The sequence below is a fragment of the Rhinatrema bivittatum genome, chromosome 1 (assembly GCF_901001135.1).
Source record: "Rhinatrema bivittatum chromosome 1, aRhiBiv1.1, whole genome shotgun sequence".
NCBI lineage: Eukaryota > Metazoa > Chordata > Amphibia > Gymnophiona > Rhinatrematidae > Rhinatrema > Rhinatrema bivittatum.
In genome coordinates this window covers 285036293-285058822 of record NC_042615.1, presented here as the reverse complement: position 1 = coordinate 285058822, position 22530 = coordinate 285036293, and the positions used below count along the sequence as shown (strand labels likewise).

Sequence of the window (22530 nt, the reverse complement as noted above, 5' to 3'; positions counted from 1 at the left end):
CGGGTTTCTGAGGGGACCGTTCCACAGAAATTCTTCTGAGACCTCTGGGCTGGTGATCTGGAAAGAAGGCTTTCGTGACGATCGGAAGAATCCTGCAGGCGAGTATTATGGGAATGATGGAAAAAAAGAAGAATAGCTAAAAGAGTAGCAAATAACCGGTCCATCCGTGAGGGGACCGAGGGGGCTTTGATCACACCCCAAGCGGTGGTTTGGTAGGAATTGCATTCCGAAAACCACGCGCATAAAAAGAGGAAAAAGAAGTAACGCGTACGATAGTGGGAATAGGTTTCTTGTTGTGTGAAAGAGAGTGAATGGCCTCGCAGTTCTAGACCGGGCGACCGCGTTCTAGTCGGGGCAATTGTGACCCTTTTGTGTCTGACGGATACGGACCCCTTACCTATCCGTCTTCCCTTCCCTCCTTTGTCTGTGAATTCTATCCTAATGGGAGGGGGCTATTCAACTCCACTAAAAGTTATGACGGAACACTATAGTGAAGTGTTCGATAAACGTAAATGTACTAAGCCCGGAATGGTTCAGCGATGCACCCATAGGTGGCCCGGTTTGTGTGTAAATTGGCCTCCGGAAGGAACTTTCAATTTCCAAACGGCCACAAGGGTCTTGAAAATAGTTGAGAAAGAAGAAAATCCGGGTTGCCCTGAGGATAAGCCATACATAACTGCTTGGATTGCAGTTATCGAGAATCCTCCGAAGTGGGCAAAGAAGTTAGTGGAGGGAGCCGCCCTCGTAATGGTGGCGCAAGTAAACAAAATGGGTGACCGGAAGTCCTCAAACCGGAAAAGAAAGGGAAGGGCGGCCATCTTAGGAATAAAGGACCATGCGTCATCTGCGGCGGCCATGTTTGTAGTGCAAGGGAACACACGGACTCAAGAAAAAAAAGTTAAACCCCTGCCGCCTGCAGTACTGCCTGACGCAGAAGATCTTCTGCCGCCACCCTATGCCCCTAGCTGCCCTCAATCGTATAATGCGCCACCAGATCCCCCAGCTCCCGCCGCTGCCCAAGTTGATCATGAAATAATGCCGATTCCCGAAGTACGGCTTGAAGCGGAAGCGGCGGCGGCAAAAGTTGAGGACGGCGGCGAATCGTCCGTATCCGGCGGCACTCGCAGTAAAACCCAAGCCGCAAGTTTACAACTACCAATTAGAGAAACAACCACCGTAGTTCCCGTGGTCCCTACTGAAGAAAACGAGTATAATACTACGCAAACTATAAAGTTGTTTACTTACATACCTTTCACTTCCAGCGATCTTTTTAACTGGAAACAGCTCGGCCCCTCTTACGCTGATAATCCAGATCAGATGCTAGATTTTTTACGAGGAATTTTTGCAGCCCATAACCCCAACTGGGCTGACATTCGGCACCTCGCCTCCATCCTTTTTACCACCGAAGAACGCCGACAAATACAATTAAACATGGAAGAAGCAGCTCGGCTGGGAGCCGGGTCAGACGGTAATCCAGATGAAGTAGTGAGAGAGCATGCCCCTGTCGCCGATCCCAACTGGGATTTCCAGACGGCTGCAGGGCGAGCCAGCATTGCTGCATACCAAGTCGCCTTTCTCGGAGCTTTAAAGAAAGGAAAGCAGAAAGTCATGAATATGGGAAAGATCCGCGACGTGGTGCAAGGAAAAGACGAAACTCCTGGAATCTTTTTGGAGAGATTGATGGATGCATATCGGCAATACAGTCCGTTCGACCCAGAGGACCCCAAAAGTCAGTCCGTCATAGTAATGAGCTTTGTCGGACAATCCTGTCCCGATATCCGCCGGAAGCTACAGAAATCAGAAGGATTTGAGGGAATGACTATTAGCCACTTAAAAGCCATGGCTGACAGAGTTTATGTAAACCGAGAGCCGGACGGAGACAAGAAAGAAAAGAAAGAAAGTAGAAAGTTAAGAGAAAGTGTTAGTTTGTTAGCTGCAGCGCTGGAAGAAACGAATTTCGGAAACTCGGCTAGGCACTATCAGGGATATCCTGGGCCGAGAGGAAGGGGCAGGTCACCCTCGAGGGGACCGCCCAGAGGACGAGCTAGCAGAGGAGGATCGTTTAGGGGGGGAAGGGTGCCGTTGGGAGCCAATCAATGTGCATTCTGTAGACAAGAAGGACACTGGAAGTCTGAATGCCCAGAGTCCCTGCAAATGAAGCAGGAAGGATATACTCCGTCCAAACCAAAGGAAGCTGAATGGCAGATGACTGTAGGAGAAACCTCTAGCGAAGACAGCAGTGAAGCATGACTAGAGAAGGGAATTCTTCCATTCGATCCCTTAGTAGAAATTAAAGTAGGAACTGAGACATTTAAGGGATTGTTAGATACCGGGGCACAAAGATCAGTCATGACTACCGCTATTACCACACCCACTTCGAAAAACATTTCTATTGTAGGGGCCTCTGGAAAGCCACTTATCGCTCCCTTTCTTCAGAAACGACAAGTCCGGGTGGGAGGACAATTAGTATCTCATCAGTTTCTCTACGTCCCGGGATGCCCAGTTCCCCTCATAGGGAGAGACCTTCTTTGTAAGTTAAGAGCCAACTTACAATTCGAATCGACAGGAGAAATAAGAGCATCCTTCGCTGATAACCCAGTCTCTCTCATCTGTCCACTCCAAGAAGAATGGAGATTACATCTCCCCATAGTCAAACATACCACTACGCACCGATATGGAGAAAACACCGTCCTCAACGAAAAGCGCAGACAGCTAATGGACAGTATACCTAAAGTATGGGCTGAACAAAATCCAGGAGGAATAGCCATCAACGCTACCCCTATTTGGATCGAGATGAAACAGAATGCACAGGTGATAAATCAATCTCAATACCCCATTCCTTATATGGCCAGACAAGGAATTCAGATACACCTGCAAAGATTGTATGATTTGGGCATTCTCCGGCGAATCCGATCTGCTTGGAACACCCCTCTGTTGCCAGTAAAGAAGCCTGGATCAAATGACTATCGACCAGTACAAGACTTAAGAAAAGTGAATAGTCAAGTAGCAGATCTAGTAGCCCTCGTGCCAAATCCGTACTCAATCCTGGCTCAAGTCTCTCCTGCATCAAAGTGGTACAGTGTCATTGATCTCAAAGATGCCTTCTTCTCCGTCCCGGTGGCGGAGGAATGTCAAAAGATTTTTGCTTTCACATGGGAAAATGCAGATACTGGAGTAAAGCAGCAGTACACATGGACTAGGTTGCCTCAAGGGTATAGGCACTCACCTACGCTGTTCGGTGAGCAACTGGCAAACGATTTAAAGATGTATCAAGTAAAGTATGGGCCAGTCATACAATACGTGGATGACCTTCTGTTGTTTCGAGAGACGTACCTCGAATGTGCGGTATCCACTCTTCAGCTGCTAAAGACGTTGTACTCAAAAGGGTATCGTGCAAGTAAAAAGAAAGCGCAAATCTGTGAATTGGAAGTAGAGTATTTAGGCTTCCAAATACGTGGAGGAACCCGATGTCTGGGGATTTCTCGCACCAGTTCTATAAGAGATCAACCTGTACCCACTTGTAAGAAAGAGCTCCGGGCGTTCCTGGGAGCTGCAGGATACTGTAGGCTGTGGATTGCTAACTATGCAGTTATTGCTCAACCCCTGTACGACAAGCTGCGGGGTAAAGAGGCAGAATCTCAACCCTTCCAATGGGAAGGAAACGAACTGGCAAGCTTACGACAACTAAAAGAAGCCTTAATTGAACCACCTGCCTTGGGGTTGCCAGATGTGATGAAACCATTCCATCTATTCGTCGACGAGAAAAAAGGCATGGCCATAGGGGTATTGACTCAAACCTTAGGCTCATGGGAACGACCTGTTGCATATCTGTCAAAAGGAATGGACAATGTGTCAAAAGGATGGCCGGGATGCCTCCGAAGCATTGCTGCTGCATGTCTACTGATACCCGAAGCAGTTAAGCTAACATTTGGACAGATTTTACAAGTAACAACTCCTCATACTATCCAAGGACTGCTAGAGACCCATGGGCCAAAATGGATGACAAATTCACGTCTTGTAAAGTACCAAGCGTTATTATGTGAAACTCCAGAGATTCAAATACAGGACAGTAAAAACTTGAATCCTGCAACTCTACTCCCAACCCCCACTCCAGTTTCTCATGAATGTGGGGAAATTATGGCAACAGTACATTCCAGCCGACCCGACTTACGCGACCAACCCTGGCAAGGAGCATGGACTTTATTCACTGATGGAAGCAGCCAGGTTATAAATGGAGTCAGGGTCGCTGGGTATGCTGTAGTCTCCGAAGACGACATTGTTGAAGCTGAACCCCTGCCCCCAGGGACATCAGCGCAAAAAGCTGAACTAATTGCGCTCACAAGGGCTCTGCAGTTGGCAGAAGGAAAAACTGTAAATATTTATACTGATTCAAAATACGCTTTCCTTACAATCCAAGTGCATGGAGCTTTATACAAGGAACGAGGATTCCTAACTGCGGAAGGGAAACAAATAGCTAATGCATCGGAGATACATCAATTGCTAGACTCTGTATGGGCACCAAAGAAGGTAGCTGTCATGCATTGTAAAGCCCATACAGGGAGAACTGATCCCATCGCCAAAGGAAACCAATGGGCAGATAAGACTGCGAAAGAAGCAGCACGTGTGCAATCACCACATACATCAACTCCCACTTGCCCACTTCTACAGTTCACGAATGAAACCCCCATTTATTCAGCGGAAGAAAATGATTGGGCACAAACCGAACAATTTCATCAGCAGGATGGGTGGTGGATTGTACAAGAAGATAGGGTATGGATACCCGACGCCCTGGCATGGACTGTTGTCAGGGAAGCCCATAATAAAACCCATCTCGGCCGAGATGCATTAGCAACACTGTTGGCAAAAACTTACTACATTAATAGACTCTTTCAACTAACTAAATATGCTGTTAATCAATGTGTTACCTGTGCAAGGAACAATCCCAGAAATGGACCTGGTCCAGCCCCTGGACATATATTGCGAGGAACAACTCCGTTTCAAGTTTGCCAAATCGACTTCACCCACATGACTGCTTCAAAAAAATACAAAGCAATGCTGGTAGCTGTCTGTACTTATACCGGATGGATCGAAGCCATACCCACTCGAACTGAGACTGCCAAGGAAGTAGTAACATTGCTTCTCCACAAAATTTTACCACGATACGGATTACCTCGGCAGATAAATTCAGATAATGGACCAGCCTTCACCAGTGAAGTCACGCGACGTCTGAGTCAAATTCTGGGCATCCAATGGCACCTGCACTGCGCCTGGAGACCTCAAAGTAGTGGAGCAGTTGAACGAGCTAACAGGACACTAAAAAATCAGCTCGCTAAATTGTGTCAGGAAACAAAGACTAAATGGCCAGACATCCTGCCATTAGCTCTACTACACGTCCGATGTACCCCACGGAAGTCGGGGTTAACTCCTTATGAAATGATGTACGCAAGGCCTCCACCTCTTCCATCTTTTCCTGAATCGCTGCAAATACAAGGGGAAATGTCTCTCAGTAACCAACTCAAAGGACTATATAACACAGTTATTGCGATTCAAAAATACACCTGTGACACTGAACCATTGGTCCTGCTAAACCCGATTCATCCATACCAGATAGGAAATTCGGTGTGGATAAAAGACTGGGATGAGTCTGATTCCCTCCAGCCCCGATGGAAAGGGCCGTACACTGTATTGCTAACTACTCCAACAGCTGTCAAAGTTTTTGGATGTTCTTCATGGATTCATTGGACACGTCTCAAACCAGCTTCAGCCAACTGGCAGGTTTCCAGGATTGGAGACCACAAATTAAGATTCACCCAAGGCAGGCCCAGTGCTAGTCCTGAGTAAAAAAGTATCAGTAACTACAACTGAATATTAATGTGTCCATTTCTTTCCTTCCTTTCAGAATCCATTACTTATGAATGCAACCATCTACGTCATAAAGCAATGTCACAGATTCCGACTTCCAAGATCTACGTTGCATCCATCTTCTGCATTCACTTACTATTCTTCTGTAACCCGACTACCTCTGTTTTCCTGTCCTTGAGCAAGAATTGCACTGAATGTATCAAGCTAATTCGTACTACCACTCAAACTGGATTTCAAGTTGTCTCAACAATCATCCACCAATCTCAACCACCAACTTCCTGTGCCACACTACCTGCTTGCGCCCTGAATACTACTCAAGGCTATCAGTCCTTCCATCGATGTTTAGAAACTGGCAAAGTCATATGTCATACCCCAACCACTCCTAAGTACTACAACATCACCCTCACTGTAGGTCTACCAAAGAGCTACACATCAAGTATTGTCCCAGAAGGAAAAGGCATCTTGTACTACATCAACTCCACTAAGGTTCTTATGGGAAGTGAAACGATTGTCACAATAACGTTCGATGCCTGCGAAGCCATTGATAAACACCCAAATGCACTTCACTGTGGGTCTCAAGCCTGGAGAAATTCCTATGTCTACAATCACAAATACCTCTGCCCATACAACCGGGCAGCTAATCCATCCAGATGGCTGCCATGCGGAGGGGACCTGACATTGTCAGGATGGGCTCTAGTTTGTGATTACACCGGTGGAGGTTACCATGGCTGCCACGGGATAGGACGATTAACTGCAGTAAATGGTAATACAGTATCGATACAATGGCCTCTAAGAAGCGAAGGAATCCCTTGGCAAGATACTTGGGGATTTGGTATCGACGGAACTGGAAAAGACCCCATGACCTACATTACCATCACTCAGCGAAAAGACAAACCTCGTCCAATTATTCACCAGACTACTGTGGTGGGTTATCAATCCTTCTTCGATGAAATATCTCATGCCTCTGAGGGATTAAAGAAACATACAATTTCTCAACAAGTAAAAACCTGTTTGTCAATTTGGCGGAAAACATAGCTCTCTCTCTCGAAGTCAAGAACTGTTTTGTATGTGGAGGAACAGATACAGGAGAGCAATGGCCATGGGAAGCCAAGGAAACCTTCCAATCCGATCTTAACACCTTGAATACCACTGTAACCTATAACCGTAAATCTCATCCATATGAGTGGGCACTACAGACTGATGTTATTGGCAGACTATGTATCTCTCGACAACATTCACGCATCTATACCGTGCCTGTTGGAAATTCTCCATGCACAGGAGTTCTTACTGCCAACCTTACCACCCAGACATGGTGGCAGACTGAAAATTCTACCATGCCAACTCCCATCTGGACTGACTCGACTTTGAACAAGACATGGACAGCTGCAGGTGTTGCTACTACCGTTTTCAATGCTCCAGATGGTTATTATTATGTATGTGGACGAAGAGCTTATGAACAGTTACCAACAAACTGGTATGGAACTTGCTTCTTGGCTACAATTCGGCCAAGTTTCTTCCTACTTCCCATTACTGCTGGAGAAACCTTAGGAGTTCCAGTATACAGTCCCATGAGACCCAACAAACGTCGCAGCACTCCTAAAGTATCCATAGGAGATTGGAAAGATCAAGAGTGGCCTCCTGAACGAATTGTACAATACTATGGTCCGGCCACCTGGGCTGAGGATGGTTCTTATGGATATAGAACACCTATCTATATGCTCAATCGAATTATAAGACTCCAAGCAGTACTGGAACTCCTGACAAATGATTCTGCCTTGGCTCTCAACATCTTAGCCAAGCAAAACACTAAAATTCTAACAGCTGTCTACCAAAACCGATTGGCTTTAGACTACCTCCTAGCCCAGGAAGGTGGTGTATGTGGCAAATTTAATCTTTCTAACTGTTGTTTACAGGTAGATGACAAGAGTAAAATCATTGAGGAGATCACTGATCGAATGATTCGCCTGGCCCATGTACCAGTGCAGACGTGGACTGGAATCCTTGACTGGACAGGGTCTTTACCCAACTGGCTCACTTCCATTCCTGGCCTTAAAGAACTCCTCTTTCCTCTGATACTTCTTGTTTTTACATGCATTCTGTTTCCTATTTGTCTCCCTCTTATTTTTAGGCATCTCCGATCCATGATTGAACATATTGCTGATCGGCGAGCAGCTGCTCACGTCATGATGATTAATAAGTATGTGTCTGTCTCCACATTTCCTTCATCTGATTCTTCTGACTACGACACTACCAATGATTCGGATACTGATTCTGATAAAGAGTACTTAACTACTAACTTATAAGTCTGATAAACTCTAACCTCTAAGCATTGCCATAATGGAGCCAACGTGTTGTTGGGGTAAGTCGGGCTACAAAGGGGGGGTGACACCAATATGGTCCACCCGTCTCAAACCCGTGAAGAAACCAACGACCTAACAACATATTAGGGCTCACATTCAATGTCACTGGTATTAACTCTCATTGTCGTTTCAGTTCCTCTTCAGATATAAAGTGATACTTCTGCCTTCTCTTCAAAGTTGAAGTATCAAAGGGGGGAATGAAGAGGTTCAATTTCGGGACCCCCTCTGAAGTACGAAAGAGCAACTGAACATCTTCCGACTAATCATGCCAGCAGTGAAACGCACAGCCATCTTGAACATACTAATATTTGCAACGCAAATGATACGTAATGCGTAGTGACGCAGTGACGTACTAATTTTTAGCGTAACATAACGTAACTCCATTTTGGAATAATACTTTGTATTGTATTAATACGAATGACAATGTAAAATGTCTAACACGTCAATTAAATGACGAAACAATAGTCTGATCTTAAGCTACACCTACTAGAGGACCACGCTAGCTAATGCTTGTTCAGCAATTTGTGAAATGTTTGTTCAGCAAAAACCAGAACGCATGTGTGAAAGATAAGAGTTGTAAAGTGCATAAAAGTTTGCTCCGGAGGGGGCGTGGCATGCAGTTGTACTGAGCCTTTGTCTTAGCTGCATCTTGCTGGCAATAAAAGTCTATCTTTACGGATCAGTTGTCTGGACCTCCTTACTGACTAAAAGAGACGGTTACATTTGTACCCCGGTTCGTATCGCTTCCTTGGATTCTTCTGTTATCACCTAAGACCCAGCGGTCCGGGTCCCTACAGGCTCCTCCTGGGGGGATCTCGGGCTTCCAGGGCGAAGACTCCTAAGCCCTAGTGACCCGGGCCTCTACAGCTCCTCTGGAGGGGTCACGGGTTCCCAGGTGAAGATTCATCGTTTCATCTAGTCTGCCTCCCGTCCGTCTCCCTCCGGCGGTCGGCCCAAGGATCCACTTCCGGATTGGTCAATCACAACAATGACAGCAGAAAAAGACCAAAATGGTTCATCCAGTCTGCCCAGAGAGATTCATCCACATACACAATCACTTTTGCAATCTGACACCAACTCCCTCTTTTCGCAAGTCATTTACCTGCCATCCACATCTGTCCCAAGCTTGCCCACTCTGCCAAAGTGATGCACTCCATTTTTTTCTACTGGTAGGACCATTTCAGGTCCTACCATCTTCAACTTTGCTTCCCACAAAACAAATACCCAAGCCAACATTCAGGCTCCCTACCCATTACCAAGTTTTGCAATAATCTCCATAGCACAAAGATTAGAGATGCTATGGTGATACAGATCTGGCCTCCGCAGAGCTGCCAAGTTACCCAGTTCCAGGATGGAGATTTTGGCCAGTCCTGGTTTTGAGCTTGCATCCCAAACCAGCGCAGTATTTGTAGTCCCTGATTCTACCCATTGAATTCAGTGCTGCAGGTCTCATAATGTATCTGGCTAGGGTTGTCAGAAACCCAGAATCAGCCTAAAATCTCATTCCTGGAAATGGTTAACCTGGCAGCTCCGCCTCCACATGCTTGTTGAAGTTTAGATGTTAACCATGGTCCCTCCAGCCTTCTTTGATGCCCAGTGTTGTCCTATTGATGTTTAGGCTTGTAACTGCATGCAGGTAACTCCATGCAGGTAACTCCATGCAGGTAATCCCAATATATTCTTGTAAGCACAAAGCAGCAAATCACTGCTATTATTGGCTGAACTGCCACTCTGTGCAGGTTAACCATACTTCATTACCTTCTTCTAGCTTCCAGGAATCATCTGTGTTTACCCCACTGGTTTTTTTTTTAAATTCCATTATTGTTTTTTATTCCACCATCTCCTTTGGAAGGGCATTCCTCCTGGTGTTGTCCCTGAGGCTACCCCCTTGGAGCTTCATATCATGACCCTTAATTCTACAACTTCCTTTTGTAAAGGCTGTTGTGAGCTCTTGGTGTGCAGCATAGTTTTCACAGCCTCGTAGGTGAACCTACAGGGCCTACACTGACAGCTGGCGAACGAGCCCTGTGGCGGGACAGATTGGAGCTTTTTTTGAAATTTATAATTTGTATGTATTTTTTCAATGCATAAATACAATATTTGTTTCCAACTAAATTTCATTTCTAGAAATTGTTAACATGAAATTTCTAAGCAAATTTTCCATTAAGCTAATAAACTTAAATTAAATAAGTAATACAAGAAAATAGGGGCTTGTAAAAAGCGGTTCAAAGGATGGACTGGAGCTTTATCTATACCAGCAGCCTCCCCCGCAGGTTGAGCCTTTGGGTTCTGGTGGCCAGCAGGTATTAGGCAGGTCACTAGGATGGAGACAAGAGCAAAAGGCCAATAGCACACCAGGGTCAGAACAGGTAGCAAGTAGACATGGTCAGGTACAGGCAGAAAGTCAGGTTCAAGTATCAGGCAAATGTGGTTAAGTCCAGGGAGAAGGTAAAAATGGTCGGGGAGGAGCCAAGATGGCCGCGGCTTGTAGACACTGAACTGAGTAGCTCCGCAGATCGCTTGTTTTTTCCTTTCCTTAATAGCTTTCGGAGAACTTAAATTTTGCCTGAAATGCCACACAAGCGCAAGGGCAAGGTAAGGGTATATCCCTCAAACCTACCTAGCCCGGCGGGGCAACGTTACATCACTGAGTTCGCGTCGGTATCTCCAATTGTGGGAACTCCTAACGCCGCAGCGGTGGAGCCGAGAGAAGCGGCAATATCGCCTGGCGAGATTTCTTTGAGCCCACCAGTACCTCGAGGCCTGCTGAGCAGCTCTCCCCTCCGTCTGAGCAGTGGAGCTGTACCCCCGGACGCAAAGTTAGTCGCGGGAGAACAACGAGAGGGATCTACTGCCCAGATTGGAGCAGGGTCCACCCTTCCCCACCTGTTGGAGGTATGTGAAAGGCCCGCGGGGACTTTGGCAAGCGCGGGCAATGAATCTCTGGGGACATCGAGAGAAAACCCACAGGGGGAATTAGGGGGAAATATTCTGCGACCCCTGGAGTTTGAAAAACCAGCAGTTATAACTCTGGAAGCCATATGGGAACTAATGGCTACCATGGCCCGTACTCTGAATACTCAATCTCAAATGATGGGCAAATTTGAAATTAAAATCGAATCTGTGCAAAAAGAACATTTGCAGTTGATTCAAGACCATACTAACTGCATTCAAGATTTAACTACTAAAGTAAACCAGACACAGTCCCTTAATTCCTCAATAATGAAGGATTGTATAATATCTCAAAGGAGGCTGGAGTCAGTTGAAAATTATTTGCGTTGTTCAAATGCAAGATTGGTCAATTTCCCTAAAGTAATGGGTGAGCCAGTTTTGGTGACTTTCAAACGTTTTGCAATGGAATCTCTCAAGATTGAAGCTGCAAAAATACCGACTGTGAAAAAACTCTTCTTTCTCAGGAGTAGTTTACAGATTTCCACGGGAGGAGAAAGAGAGGATTCCAATAATTTGACACAATATCTGGAGAACTCTGAAATGGAAATCATGGAAAGGGCCACCCTGTTTGTCCAATTTTACACAGAAATAGAGAAAACTTTCCTGATGAAAGCATTTTTCCAGAATATTAATAATGATTTCATGGGAGGGGTAGTGAGGGTCTATCCAGACCTCTCGCGTCCCACCCAACAGCGTAGGAGGCTGTTCTTAGCTATGCATCCGGAGGTTTTGGCCAAAGGGGCTAGCTTTGCCCTCTGTTTTCCTTGTAGATGTATTGTGAAACATGCTGGAAATATTTATGTTTTCTTTATGCCAGATCAATTGAGAAAGTTTTTGGATGGAAGGGCCACAAGTTGATCACTTGAGGTTAAAATGAAAGAGAATATCAAGCCTGTTAAGTATAAATATTTGTTTCAATTATGTACTTCTCTGTTTTTCCTTTGGTTTCCTCCCCCCCCCCTTTTTTTTTTTTCCTATGAAAAACAAATGAATATGTTTGAAGTAATCCATTATATATGAATATATATAGTATGGAAATGTACATGTTTCTTTTCTTAACATTTTCTGTAATTTCAGCCAAGGTATATTCCTTGTAATTATTTTGAAAAATTCATAAATAAAGAATTAAAAAAAAAAACATGGTCAAGTCCAGGCAAAAGGTCAAGATCCAGAGAGTCAGTCCAAAGGAGGACAAAGACACACTGAAGACACTGGATGAGACGAATAAGATGAATCTGGACAAGACAGGCTGGATGAAGGAAGCAGAAGAAGACACGGAGAGCAGGAGAAGGCAAGGATGAGGCTGGAAGAGGCAAGGCAGGAGAAGACAAGCTGAAGATGCAGGAACTCGGGAACGCTGGCAACATACCCTGCAAAGCAGGAGACCCGTTGCTGAGTCAAAGGTGAATTGTTTGAGGAGCACTTCTATAGGAAGGGTTCACTGCTGACATCAGAGGGGCTGCGTGGACTTTCCCGCCATGAACCCTTTAAGACTGGGTACTACGTGTACATGCATGCCCAAGGAGAGGCCTGGCCAAGGACTCTTGGTGGCATGGGAGGCTGGATCTGGCAGCATTCCTGCTGCTCTGAGACTGGGCAGCATTGGGGATGACTGCTGTGTGTTGTGTTTGGCAGTCCGAAGGATAACTCTGTAAACCACTGCCCTTACCTCAGGTGCCGGGTGGACCATGCTGCTCCCCAGCATGGCAAAACGCCGCCAGTACATCATCATACACCTCACAGCAGGATGCCACTGATAGTAACGCATCGCGCCTGACCTTTCCACATTTAAAAAGACCATGGAGGGAAAGTCCCCACAGCCCCTAATGATGTCACCATTGTTGCCCTATATAAGGGCAGGTCCCCAGAAGCAACTCACCTCAACAACAGGTTCAGCTACCGAGTGTGGTGCATGTTGCATTCCAAGTCTGTTCCAGTCTTCGTCTCTGCCTGGCTTAGTCCTCATCTGCCCAACCTGCTCCTGCTTTGCATGTCTGCCTCTACCCTATCTGTTCCTCTTCCTTTCCCTCAGAGGATAACTGGCTTGACCTCTGCCTGGACTCTGGATATGACTGACCACTGTCTTCCTTTGACCCTTGCCTGGACCCCAACACGTCTCCTTGATGCCTGCCTACAACCTCTGCCTGACCTCGGATCATGCCTCCCGTTATCAGCAGAGACCTTGCCTAGGTTCTGCCGGCCCCAGAATCCAAAGGTTCAACCCGAGGGGAACTTGGGCTGGTAAAGGTGAAGCTTCTGCCTGGTCTTTGCTTCACCTGGGTCTGCCTGCTGATGGTGAGAACCTGCAGGGCTCCTCCCTGCAGGGAGAGCCAATCTCACCTCAGCCCAAGGGTCCACAGAACAACAGTTTGCTGAGGCCCTGGACTCGGCAAACTTGACATCCCCCCAAGCCATCCCTAGTATGGCCTGCAGACTGCAAGACCAACAGGATACCCTGGAGCTCCTGGCCGCAGCTATGGATCATCTCACCACTCACTTGGATGCCCTGACTACACCAGTTGCACTGCCTCCACCCGCACTGGTGCCGCCACCTCTTCCAACATCCAAGTGGCCAGTCCCTCAGCTTCCAGTTCCACTCTGGTATGCCAGGGATTTCTCAATCAGTGGAGGATGCACTTTCAGTTACAGGATCCCCTGTTCCCTGATGACCAAACCAAGACGATGTACACTCTTTCACTATTAGATGAAACAGCACTGGCCTGGGCTTCCCCTTCTGAGAAAAGGGGATCCTATTCTCCTCGACCTCCAGCAGCTCATGGAATAATTTTGCTCTGTCTTTGAGGAGCCAAGTAGTGAAGCTATGATGGCCTCGGATCTACTCCATCTCCACCTGGGCTCCCAAACCTTGAGCGAGTATGCCATGGAATTAAGGACTCTTGCCTCTGAACTAGACTGGCAGGAGAACACCTTGAGTGACATATTTCTGGAAGGTCTTTCTGGAAATATTAAGCATGAACTTGCCGCCTGAGAGCTCATTACCTCGCTGGAAGGCCTCATTGCCCTACCTGGTAAAATAGATCAATGCTTGCAGCAAAGAGTCCAGGAGACCCATCAAGAGTGGAGAAGAGTTGCTCTTGCACCTTGCTTCCAATGTTCATTCTCACCAGTTGCTGCTGCAACCTTGGCCTTTCCTAGTCCTCCTGAGGAATCAATGTAGTTGAGCTTCTGCCGTCTAGCCCCAGAAGAAAGGCTCTAGTGTAGGCAACAAGGCCTTTGCCTTTACTGCGCAGGTCGGGGCCAATTCCTGGCCTAATGTCCTGACAGGTCGGGAAACTTAAACACCTAGATTTCTTTGGGAAGATGACCCTAGGCCTTACTGTTCCGGCTTCCCAACTCTGCCTTCCAGTCATACTGGAACTGGGCCCCATGCATTTCCCCTCTCAGGCTTTTGTGGATTCTGGCTCCAAAGGAAACTTCATTTTGCAGGACCTACCAGCTCCAAAAAACCACTGTCCCAACGCATGCCCCGTTGGTAATCTTCTCAGCCTACAGAAATCCACTCCCTGGACAGGTTATCTGAATTACGGTGCCCCTAACCTTGCACACTGGTCTTTTGCACTTGGAGAAAATCAGCTTCCAAGTGATCCCCAGAGCCCTTAATCCCATCATACTCAGCCTGCTGTGGCTCCAACAGCATCCATCCCACTTCAACTGGTCCACCTTAGATCTCGGCCGCTGGGGCTGCAGATGTACAGACTCTTGCTTGGTACCTTTGGAGCCTCCTTGCCTGGTGATTGTGGCTTCTGCACTTCCAGAACTACCCCTGCAATACGCAGACTACCAGGACGTCTTTTTGAAGAAGAATGTCGCGACCTTGCCTCCTTCCTGCACGTACGATTGTGGCATAGAGCTCACGCCCGCAGGTCCAGATTTAACCCCTGTTCCACCCGAGACTCGGGCCATGTCAGCCTACATCCAAGATAATCTGGCCCAGAGATTAATCCGACCTTCCTCGTCTCCAGCAGGAGCTGGTTTCTTCGTTGTGAAGAAAGGCTGATCTCTCAGGACATGTATAGATTACCTCGGTCTGAATGCTATCAATAAGAAAGACCATTACCCTCTGCTTATAATATTCAAGCTCTTTGATCACCTGCAGGTTGCTAAGATATTCACGAAATTGGCCCTCAGGGGTGTATACAACTTCATCCGCATCAAGGCCAGTGATGAATGGAAAACTGCATTTAATACTCGTAACAAGCATTACAAATACTTGGTTATGCTCTTTGGGCTTTGCACTGCCCTAGCAGTTTTCCAGAAAATGGACAACAAGATCTTTCATGATCTGCTATACACCTGCATGGTCAAATACCTGGATGACATACTGATTTTCTCTCAGACCCTGAGCTCCCATCATAAAGATGTCGGCATTCTTGTGCAGTACCTTCAGGAGAATAACCTCTATGCCAAGTTGGAGAAATGTCTCTGAACAAAAGGAGCTTCCCTTCCTTTGGTATATAGTCACGAGAGATGGATTTTGGATGGATCTCTTGGGGAAGCGCTAGGGAGCGGTTCCAATTCCGGGGAGATAGTGGCCCTTAGACCACGGCATGGCTCCAGACAACTCCGAGGAAGTGCCGAGGCTGGCAAGATGTGTCAAGCACGGGCAGACAGACTGAAGACCAGGAGCCCTGACCTCTGCCGAACACAAAAGTACCAGAAGAGACCCAACAATGCAATGCTGATCTCTGTGGTAGCCCTCTGGCCACTCGATAGCCCTTTTGGACCTGCCGCTTGGGAATGGCAGATGTGACGGGATGGACAGAGGTCAAGGACAGGTGATGGTCCTGAAACAGGAACAAAACGTAGGTACTTGGATGAGACGAGGACACTTGGAGACGTGGACGACACAAGGGACACTTGGAGACTTGGACGAGACAAGGACTAGAACAAGAAGCAGGATTCAGGACGCTCAGGCGTTGAATAAGACACAGGATGCTCAGACGTGGATTGAGACAGAGGATGCTTGGAGTTCTCCGGCAAGGATTCAGGATACTTGGAGGTTTCAGGCAAGGATTCAAGAGAAAGTACTGGGTGAGTGCTGTATCGCAGCGTGCCCTACACAGCTGTCTATGGCTGGTTGCAGACCACACCAAAAGTGAAGCAGACTCCAGATGAAGCAGTGGAACTTGAAGCCAGGACATGACGAAGATTCAGGAGAGGCCTGCACCGGGGCACGCCCTACACAGCCACCAGTGGCTGGTCGTGGACCATGCTGAAGCAGAGCAGGTTCTGGCAGAGTCTTGGGCATGGATAGAAGCAGGTACAGGGAAGTCCAAAGACAGAGAACAGGATACATGACTCAGGATTCAAGACTCGGAACTTGGAACTCGGATTCAGGAACATTAAAAGCAAGGGCCTATCGGAGGCTTCGCTGCAACGTGAAGGTAGGCCTTGTGCCCCGAAGCGACCTACACAGCCCCTCCATGGGTTGGTCATGGACCACGACAGAGGCAGGCCAGGAAGGATGGACAGATGAGGAACCTGGAGGGAGGACGAGAAGCTGAAGGTGAAGAGGGAATCAGGATCAGGACTGGAACAATTGGATGAAGGACCTGGATGGAGGAACATCAGGACTTGGAACATCAGGACACCAGAACCTCAGGATACCAGGGCATCGGGACCACTAAGACAAGTGGACGTCAGGGACTTCTGGAGACGAGGACATTTGGGACGTCTGCAACATGAAGCATGGGACATCAGGTGCCTCTGGAGTGGGAACATCGGAACTAGGAACATCCGGAGAGTGGAGCATCAGAAGACAGGAACATCTTGAAGACAAGATGGACGAGGATGCAGGATCCGACGAGAGACCAGGACATGCAGACGAAGATGAAGACGAAGGCTCAGGAACCACAGATGAAGACAGGGGAATTCCCACGAAGAACAGAATGCCTAGAAGAAGCGAGGATGGATCACGGAGGTCCCCGGGATCGAAGAGCTGGAATGGAGAATCCAGGAGCTAACTAACTCCTTGCAAAGGCAATGACAAACTGAAGAGAGGCCCTTCTTATAGGGCTGAAGAGGAGATGCCTCTGGAATGTCATCAGGTGGAGCCACAGGACCCTGCCCACTGCAGGCCCTTCAAATCATGAAGAGAGGCGCGGCTACGCACCTAGGAGGAGACAGGACAACGGATGTCGTGAAGAAGCAGGGCCCGATGTCAGCGGCTCCCTGCCATGAAAAGACAAGATTGATGGTGGCTGCCTGCCACGAGAAGAGGAGCTCCGCGGCGGCCTCTGGACCGCAGAAGAGGATGTCGGTGGCGGCCTCTGGACCGCAGAAGAGGATATCGGTGGCGGCCTCTGGACCGCAGAAGAGGACGTCGGTGGAGGCCTCTGGACCGCAGAAGAGGACGTCGGTAGCAGCCTCTGGGTCGCAGAAGAGGACGTCTGTGGCAGCCTCCAGGCCACATGGAAGACAATAATTTCTTTGCTTCGGTGTTTACTGAAGAGGATGTTGGGGAGGTACCCGTAATGGAGAAGGTTTTCATGGGTAAAGATTCAGATGGACTGAATCAAATCACGGTGAACCTAGAAGATGTGGTAGGCCTTATTGACAAACTGAAGAGTAGTAAATCACCTGGACCGGATGGTATACACCCCAGAGTTCTGAAGGAACTAAAAAATGAAATTTCAGACCTATTAGTAAAAATTTGTAACTTATCATTAAAATCATCCATTGTACCTGAAGACTGGAGGATAGCAAATGTAACCCCAATATTTAAAAAGGGCTCCAGGGGTGATCCAGGAAACTACAGACCGGTTAGCCTCACTTCAGTGCCAGGAAAAATAGTGGAAAGTGTTCTAAACATCAAAATCATAGAACATATAAAAAGACATGGTTTAATGGAACAAAGTCAGCATGGCTTTACCCAAGGCAAGTCTTGCCTCACAAATTTGCTTCACTTTTTTGAAGGAGTTAATAAACATGTGGATAAAGGTGAACCGGTAGATATAGTATACTTGGATTTTCAGAAGGCGTTTGACAAAGTTCCTCATGAGAGGCTTCTAGGAAAAGTAAAAAGTCATGGGATAAGTGGCGATGTCCTTTCGTGGATTGCAAACTGGCTAAAAGACAGGAAACAGAGAGTAGGATTAAATGGACAATTTTCTCAGTGGAAGGGAGTGGACAGTGGAGTGCCTCAGGGATCTGTATTGGGACCCTTACTTTTCAATATATTTATAAATGATCTGGAAAGAAATACGACGAGTGAGATAATCAAATTTGCAGATGACACAAAATTGTTCAGAGTAGTTAAAGCACAAGCAGATTGTGATAAATTGCAGGAAGACCTTGTGAGGCTGGAAAAATGGGCATCCAAATGGCAGATGAAATTTAATGTGGATAAGTGCAAGGTAATGCATATAGGGAAAAATAACCCATGCTATAATTACACAATGTTAGGTTCCATATTAGGTGCTACAACCCAAGAAAGAGATCTAGGTGTCATAGTGGATAACACATTGAAATCGTCGGTTCAGTGTGCTGCGGCAGTCAAAAAAGCAAACAGAATGTTGGGAATTATTAGAAAGGGAATGGTGAATAAAACGGAAAATGTCATAATGCCTCTGTATCGCTCCATGGTGAGACCGCACCTTGAATACTGTGTACAGTTCTGGTCGCCGCATCTCAAAAAAGATATAATTGCGATGGAGAAGGTACAGAGAAGGGCTACCAAAATGATAAGGGGAATGGAACAGCTTCCCTACGAGGAAAGACTAAAGAGGTTAGGACTTTTCAGCTTAGAGAAGAGACGACTGAGGGGGGATATGATAGAGGTGTTTAAAATCATGAGAGGTCTAGAACGGGTAGATGTGAATCGGTTATTTACTCTTTCAGATAGTAGAAAGACTAGGGGGCACTCCATGAAGTTAGCATGGGGCACATTTAAAACTAATCGGAGAAAGTTCTTTTTTACTCAACGCACAATTAAACTCTGGAATTTGTTACCAGGGGATGTGGTCAGTGCAGTTAGTATAGCTGTGTTTAAAAAAGGATTGGATAAGTTCTTGGAGGAGAAGTCCATTACCTGCTATTAAGTTCACTTAGAGAATAGCCACTGCCATTAGCAATGTTTACATGGAATAGACTTAGTTTTTGGGTACTTGCCAGGTTCCTATGACCTGGATTGGCCACTGTTGGAAACAGGATGCTGGGCTTGATGGACCCTTGGTCTGACCCAGTATGGCATTTTCTTATGTTCTTATGTTCTTATGGAAGATAAATGGCAGCGGCTCCACTACCGCATGGAAGGTGGAGATGTTGGCAGCCTCCAGGCGGCATAGGGAGAAGTATCAGCGGCAGCCTAGCTGCGAAGAGCAGGAGGGGGCGGCGCCATGCTGCAAGGACCTGGTCAGCAGAGGCTCCCAGCCATGGACGGCGGCAGTAGCCGCTGTACCAAGGTAAGAGGCTGTTTGTGGGCCTAGCCCAAAAGCAGTGTCGCAACAGGACCCTGCCAAAGTAAAAGCCATTATGGTTTAGCCTCGCCCAGTGGGGCTCCAGGCCTTACAAAGATTCCTGGGGTTTGCTAGTTATTACTGCCAGTTTGTTGTAAGCGCCGACACTGCTCAGGAGCAGACAAGAGTTTGAGCCGTTGGCCCATGGCACAACCCCAGGGCAAAGCTCCAAGATATGCACCATGGGTAGGCAAGTGTATCCAGGCATGGGCTGGGCTGAAGCTTTGAAGCACTTGAAGACTTGGAAACTCCGCTGAACCTGCATGCACAGAGGTGAGACCCAAGAACGAAATGCTGATCTCTGGGGTAGCCCTCCAGCCACTCTGAAATCCCTTTTGGACTTGCTGCTTGGGAACAACTTGAGCGTCAAGACAGACGGGGATTGAGGACAGAAGATGACTCAGGCATTATGACATGACGAAAGCATAGAAGACTTGGAACTTAGATGAAGGCTGAAGACTTGGAACTTATATGAAGGCACTGGAGACTAGGAACTAGAAAAGACTCAGGTTCAGGTTTCACACAGGTTCAGGTAGGGAATGAGCCCTGCACCCTACATAGCCCGTGGGCTGGTCGCGGACCACACCGAAGACAGAGCAAACTCTGGACTAGACTTGGACCTGGACAGAATCTGGGACAAGGAACTCCGAAGACCAGGAACAGGATTCAAGGACTCAGGAACTCAGAACTAGGGATGGTACCCCAGCATTTAAAAACGAGGGGTTTCTGGACACTTGGCCAATACAGATGGACTAGGAGACAGGTCTTCTGCCACAAGGCTCCCTACAAAACCCCTGGGCTGGTGGCGGACTATGACACTAGCATGCCTGGAAGAAGACTCAAGAAGAAGACCTGGAAGGCGGGACTTGGAGATGAAGACTGGAACATCAGAAACGACTGAAGACTTGGAAGACACTGAAGACAAGAACCGATGGGAGACATGGAACATGAAACAAAGAAACATAGAGGCGCTCCCATGACAAAATGAAGATCTTGAAGAAGTGAAGATCAAGAACTCCAACAACTCCTGGAGTAAGAGCTGGAACAGGAACTCCAGGGTGGAACAATTCATTGTGAAGACAACCAGCGACTGGCAGAGAAGTCCTTTTATAGGGCTGCAGGCATGACCTCATCAGGAAGGGCCGCAGGACTTTTCCCACTGAGGTCCCTTTAAATTGCAAACAGACGTACGTGCATGCCAAGGAAGACACCAGCAGCAGAAAGGAAGTTGGCGTCCTGGGCCATGAAGAAGCAGGCCAGGAATAGCAGCGTTCCCTCAACCCATGGATGAAGGAGGTGGTGTCTACCCGGCAGCAGGAGTTGGCAGCATTTCTCCCACCACAGAAAATGGCAGCAACGACGATGGCTCAGGCCACAAGAGATAGAGTAGCACAGACTCAGCCAGGGCAGCGCAGTGTTGGAGATGAGTGAACTGCTCCTTTATGCCCAATTACTTCTCTGTGGCAGTCCCCCTTACCCACAAGAGCACTAAACCCATAAAGTGGCCACCAGAGTCTATCCTTTCCAGAAATTAAAGGACACCTTTGTTGACAAACCCTTCCTGTATCAACTGGACCCCACATGGCCCTTCATTCTGGAAGTAGATACCTCTACCCTAGAGGTAGGGACTGTCCTCTGCCAACACAGTTATGAAGGGGTGCTTTGTCCTTGTTCCTTCTTTTCCAAGACATTTTCCTCAGCTGAACGCAAGTACAGAATTGGAGATCAAGAGCACTTGGCAGTCAAGTTGGCTCTAGAAGAATGGCAATATCTTCTTGAGGGGACTCAACATCGCATCACTAAATACATGGACCACAAGAACCTTGAAAATCTACATCAAGCTCAGCAACTCAATGCCAGACAGGTCTGCTGGTTCTTGTTCTTTGCCCATTTTGATTTTGAGTTACGGTATTGCCATGCATGCAATGATTAACAAGCAGATGTCTTCTCACTTTCCTTCCAGACCAAGGATGCTCCAGAGCCCCCTAGGCACATCACTGACCCATTAAGATACTCCTGGCCACCATGGTACCTGTCCCTCCAGGGAAGATGGTAGTACCTTCCAGACTGCATGAGAAAGTATTGAAATGGGCCTATGACTCTCAGGTAGCAGGACACGCTGGATGGGCACAAACCCTTGAATTACTTCAACGGCACTACTGGTGGCTTCAAATGAAGCAAGACATCAAGGCCTATGTCGACTTGTGTCCCACCTGTGCACAGAAAAAAGCGCTGCATGGCTGTTGTAGTTGTTGCCAGCCCCCAGGGAACCCTGGACCCATTTATCTACAGTCTTTATCATGGACTTCCCTGTCTCTAATGGTGCTACTGTGATATGGGTGATAATTGATCAATTCTCCAAGATGGCACACTTCATCTAATTATCAGGCCTTCCTTCAGCTCTGGAATTAGTATGTCTTTTCACCCTCCATGTCTTTCACTTACATGGATTACTGAGGCATATACTATCGGATAGAGTAGTTCAGTTTGCTGTGTGGTACTGGTACTATCTCTGCAAAAATTTTGGTATCACGCTTGACTATACAACGGCCTACCACCTGCAAGGCAATGTGCAAGTAGAGTGTATCAACCACTAGAGATGTGAATCGGTTCCGGAATTGGTAATGGTATCGGGTTCATAGAACCACAGGAAATATTCATTTCCCACGGTTCTGACTGCTTTTTTTTTAAAAATGGCGCTGGCCGTCCATTGCTCCAACCATGTGACAGGGGCCGGCCAATGGCACCGATAGCCCCTGTTACATGGTAGGGGCCTTCGGCACCTTTTTGATTAGAGGCAGCCGATGGCCTGAGAGCAGGAGATCGCTCCCGGGACCCTGCTGGACCACCAGGTACTTTAGAAAAGTTTTTTGGGAGGG

The 22530-nt window shown here is 47.3% G+C and overlaps 1 protein-coding gene across 1 annotated transcript in view; it reads left to right on the top strand.

Annotated features, from left to right (window-relative positions):
- Positions 1–19454: 19454 nt before the first annotated feature.
- LOC115094676 (protein O-GlcNAcase-like) overlaps positions 19455–22530 on the top strand; it is a 96228-nt gene continuing 93152 nt past the window's right edge. The window contains exon 1 of the mRNA XM_029607929.1: positions 19455–19597. Coding sequence (XP_029463789.1) covers positions 19455–19597 — 143 coding nt within the window. The remainder of the gene's footprint in view (positions 19598–22530) is intronic.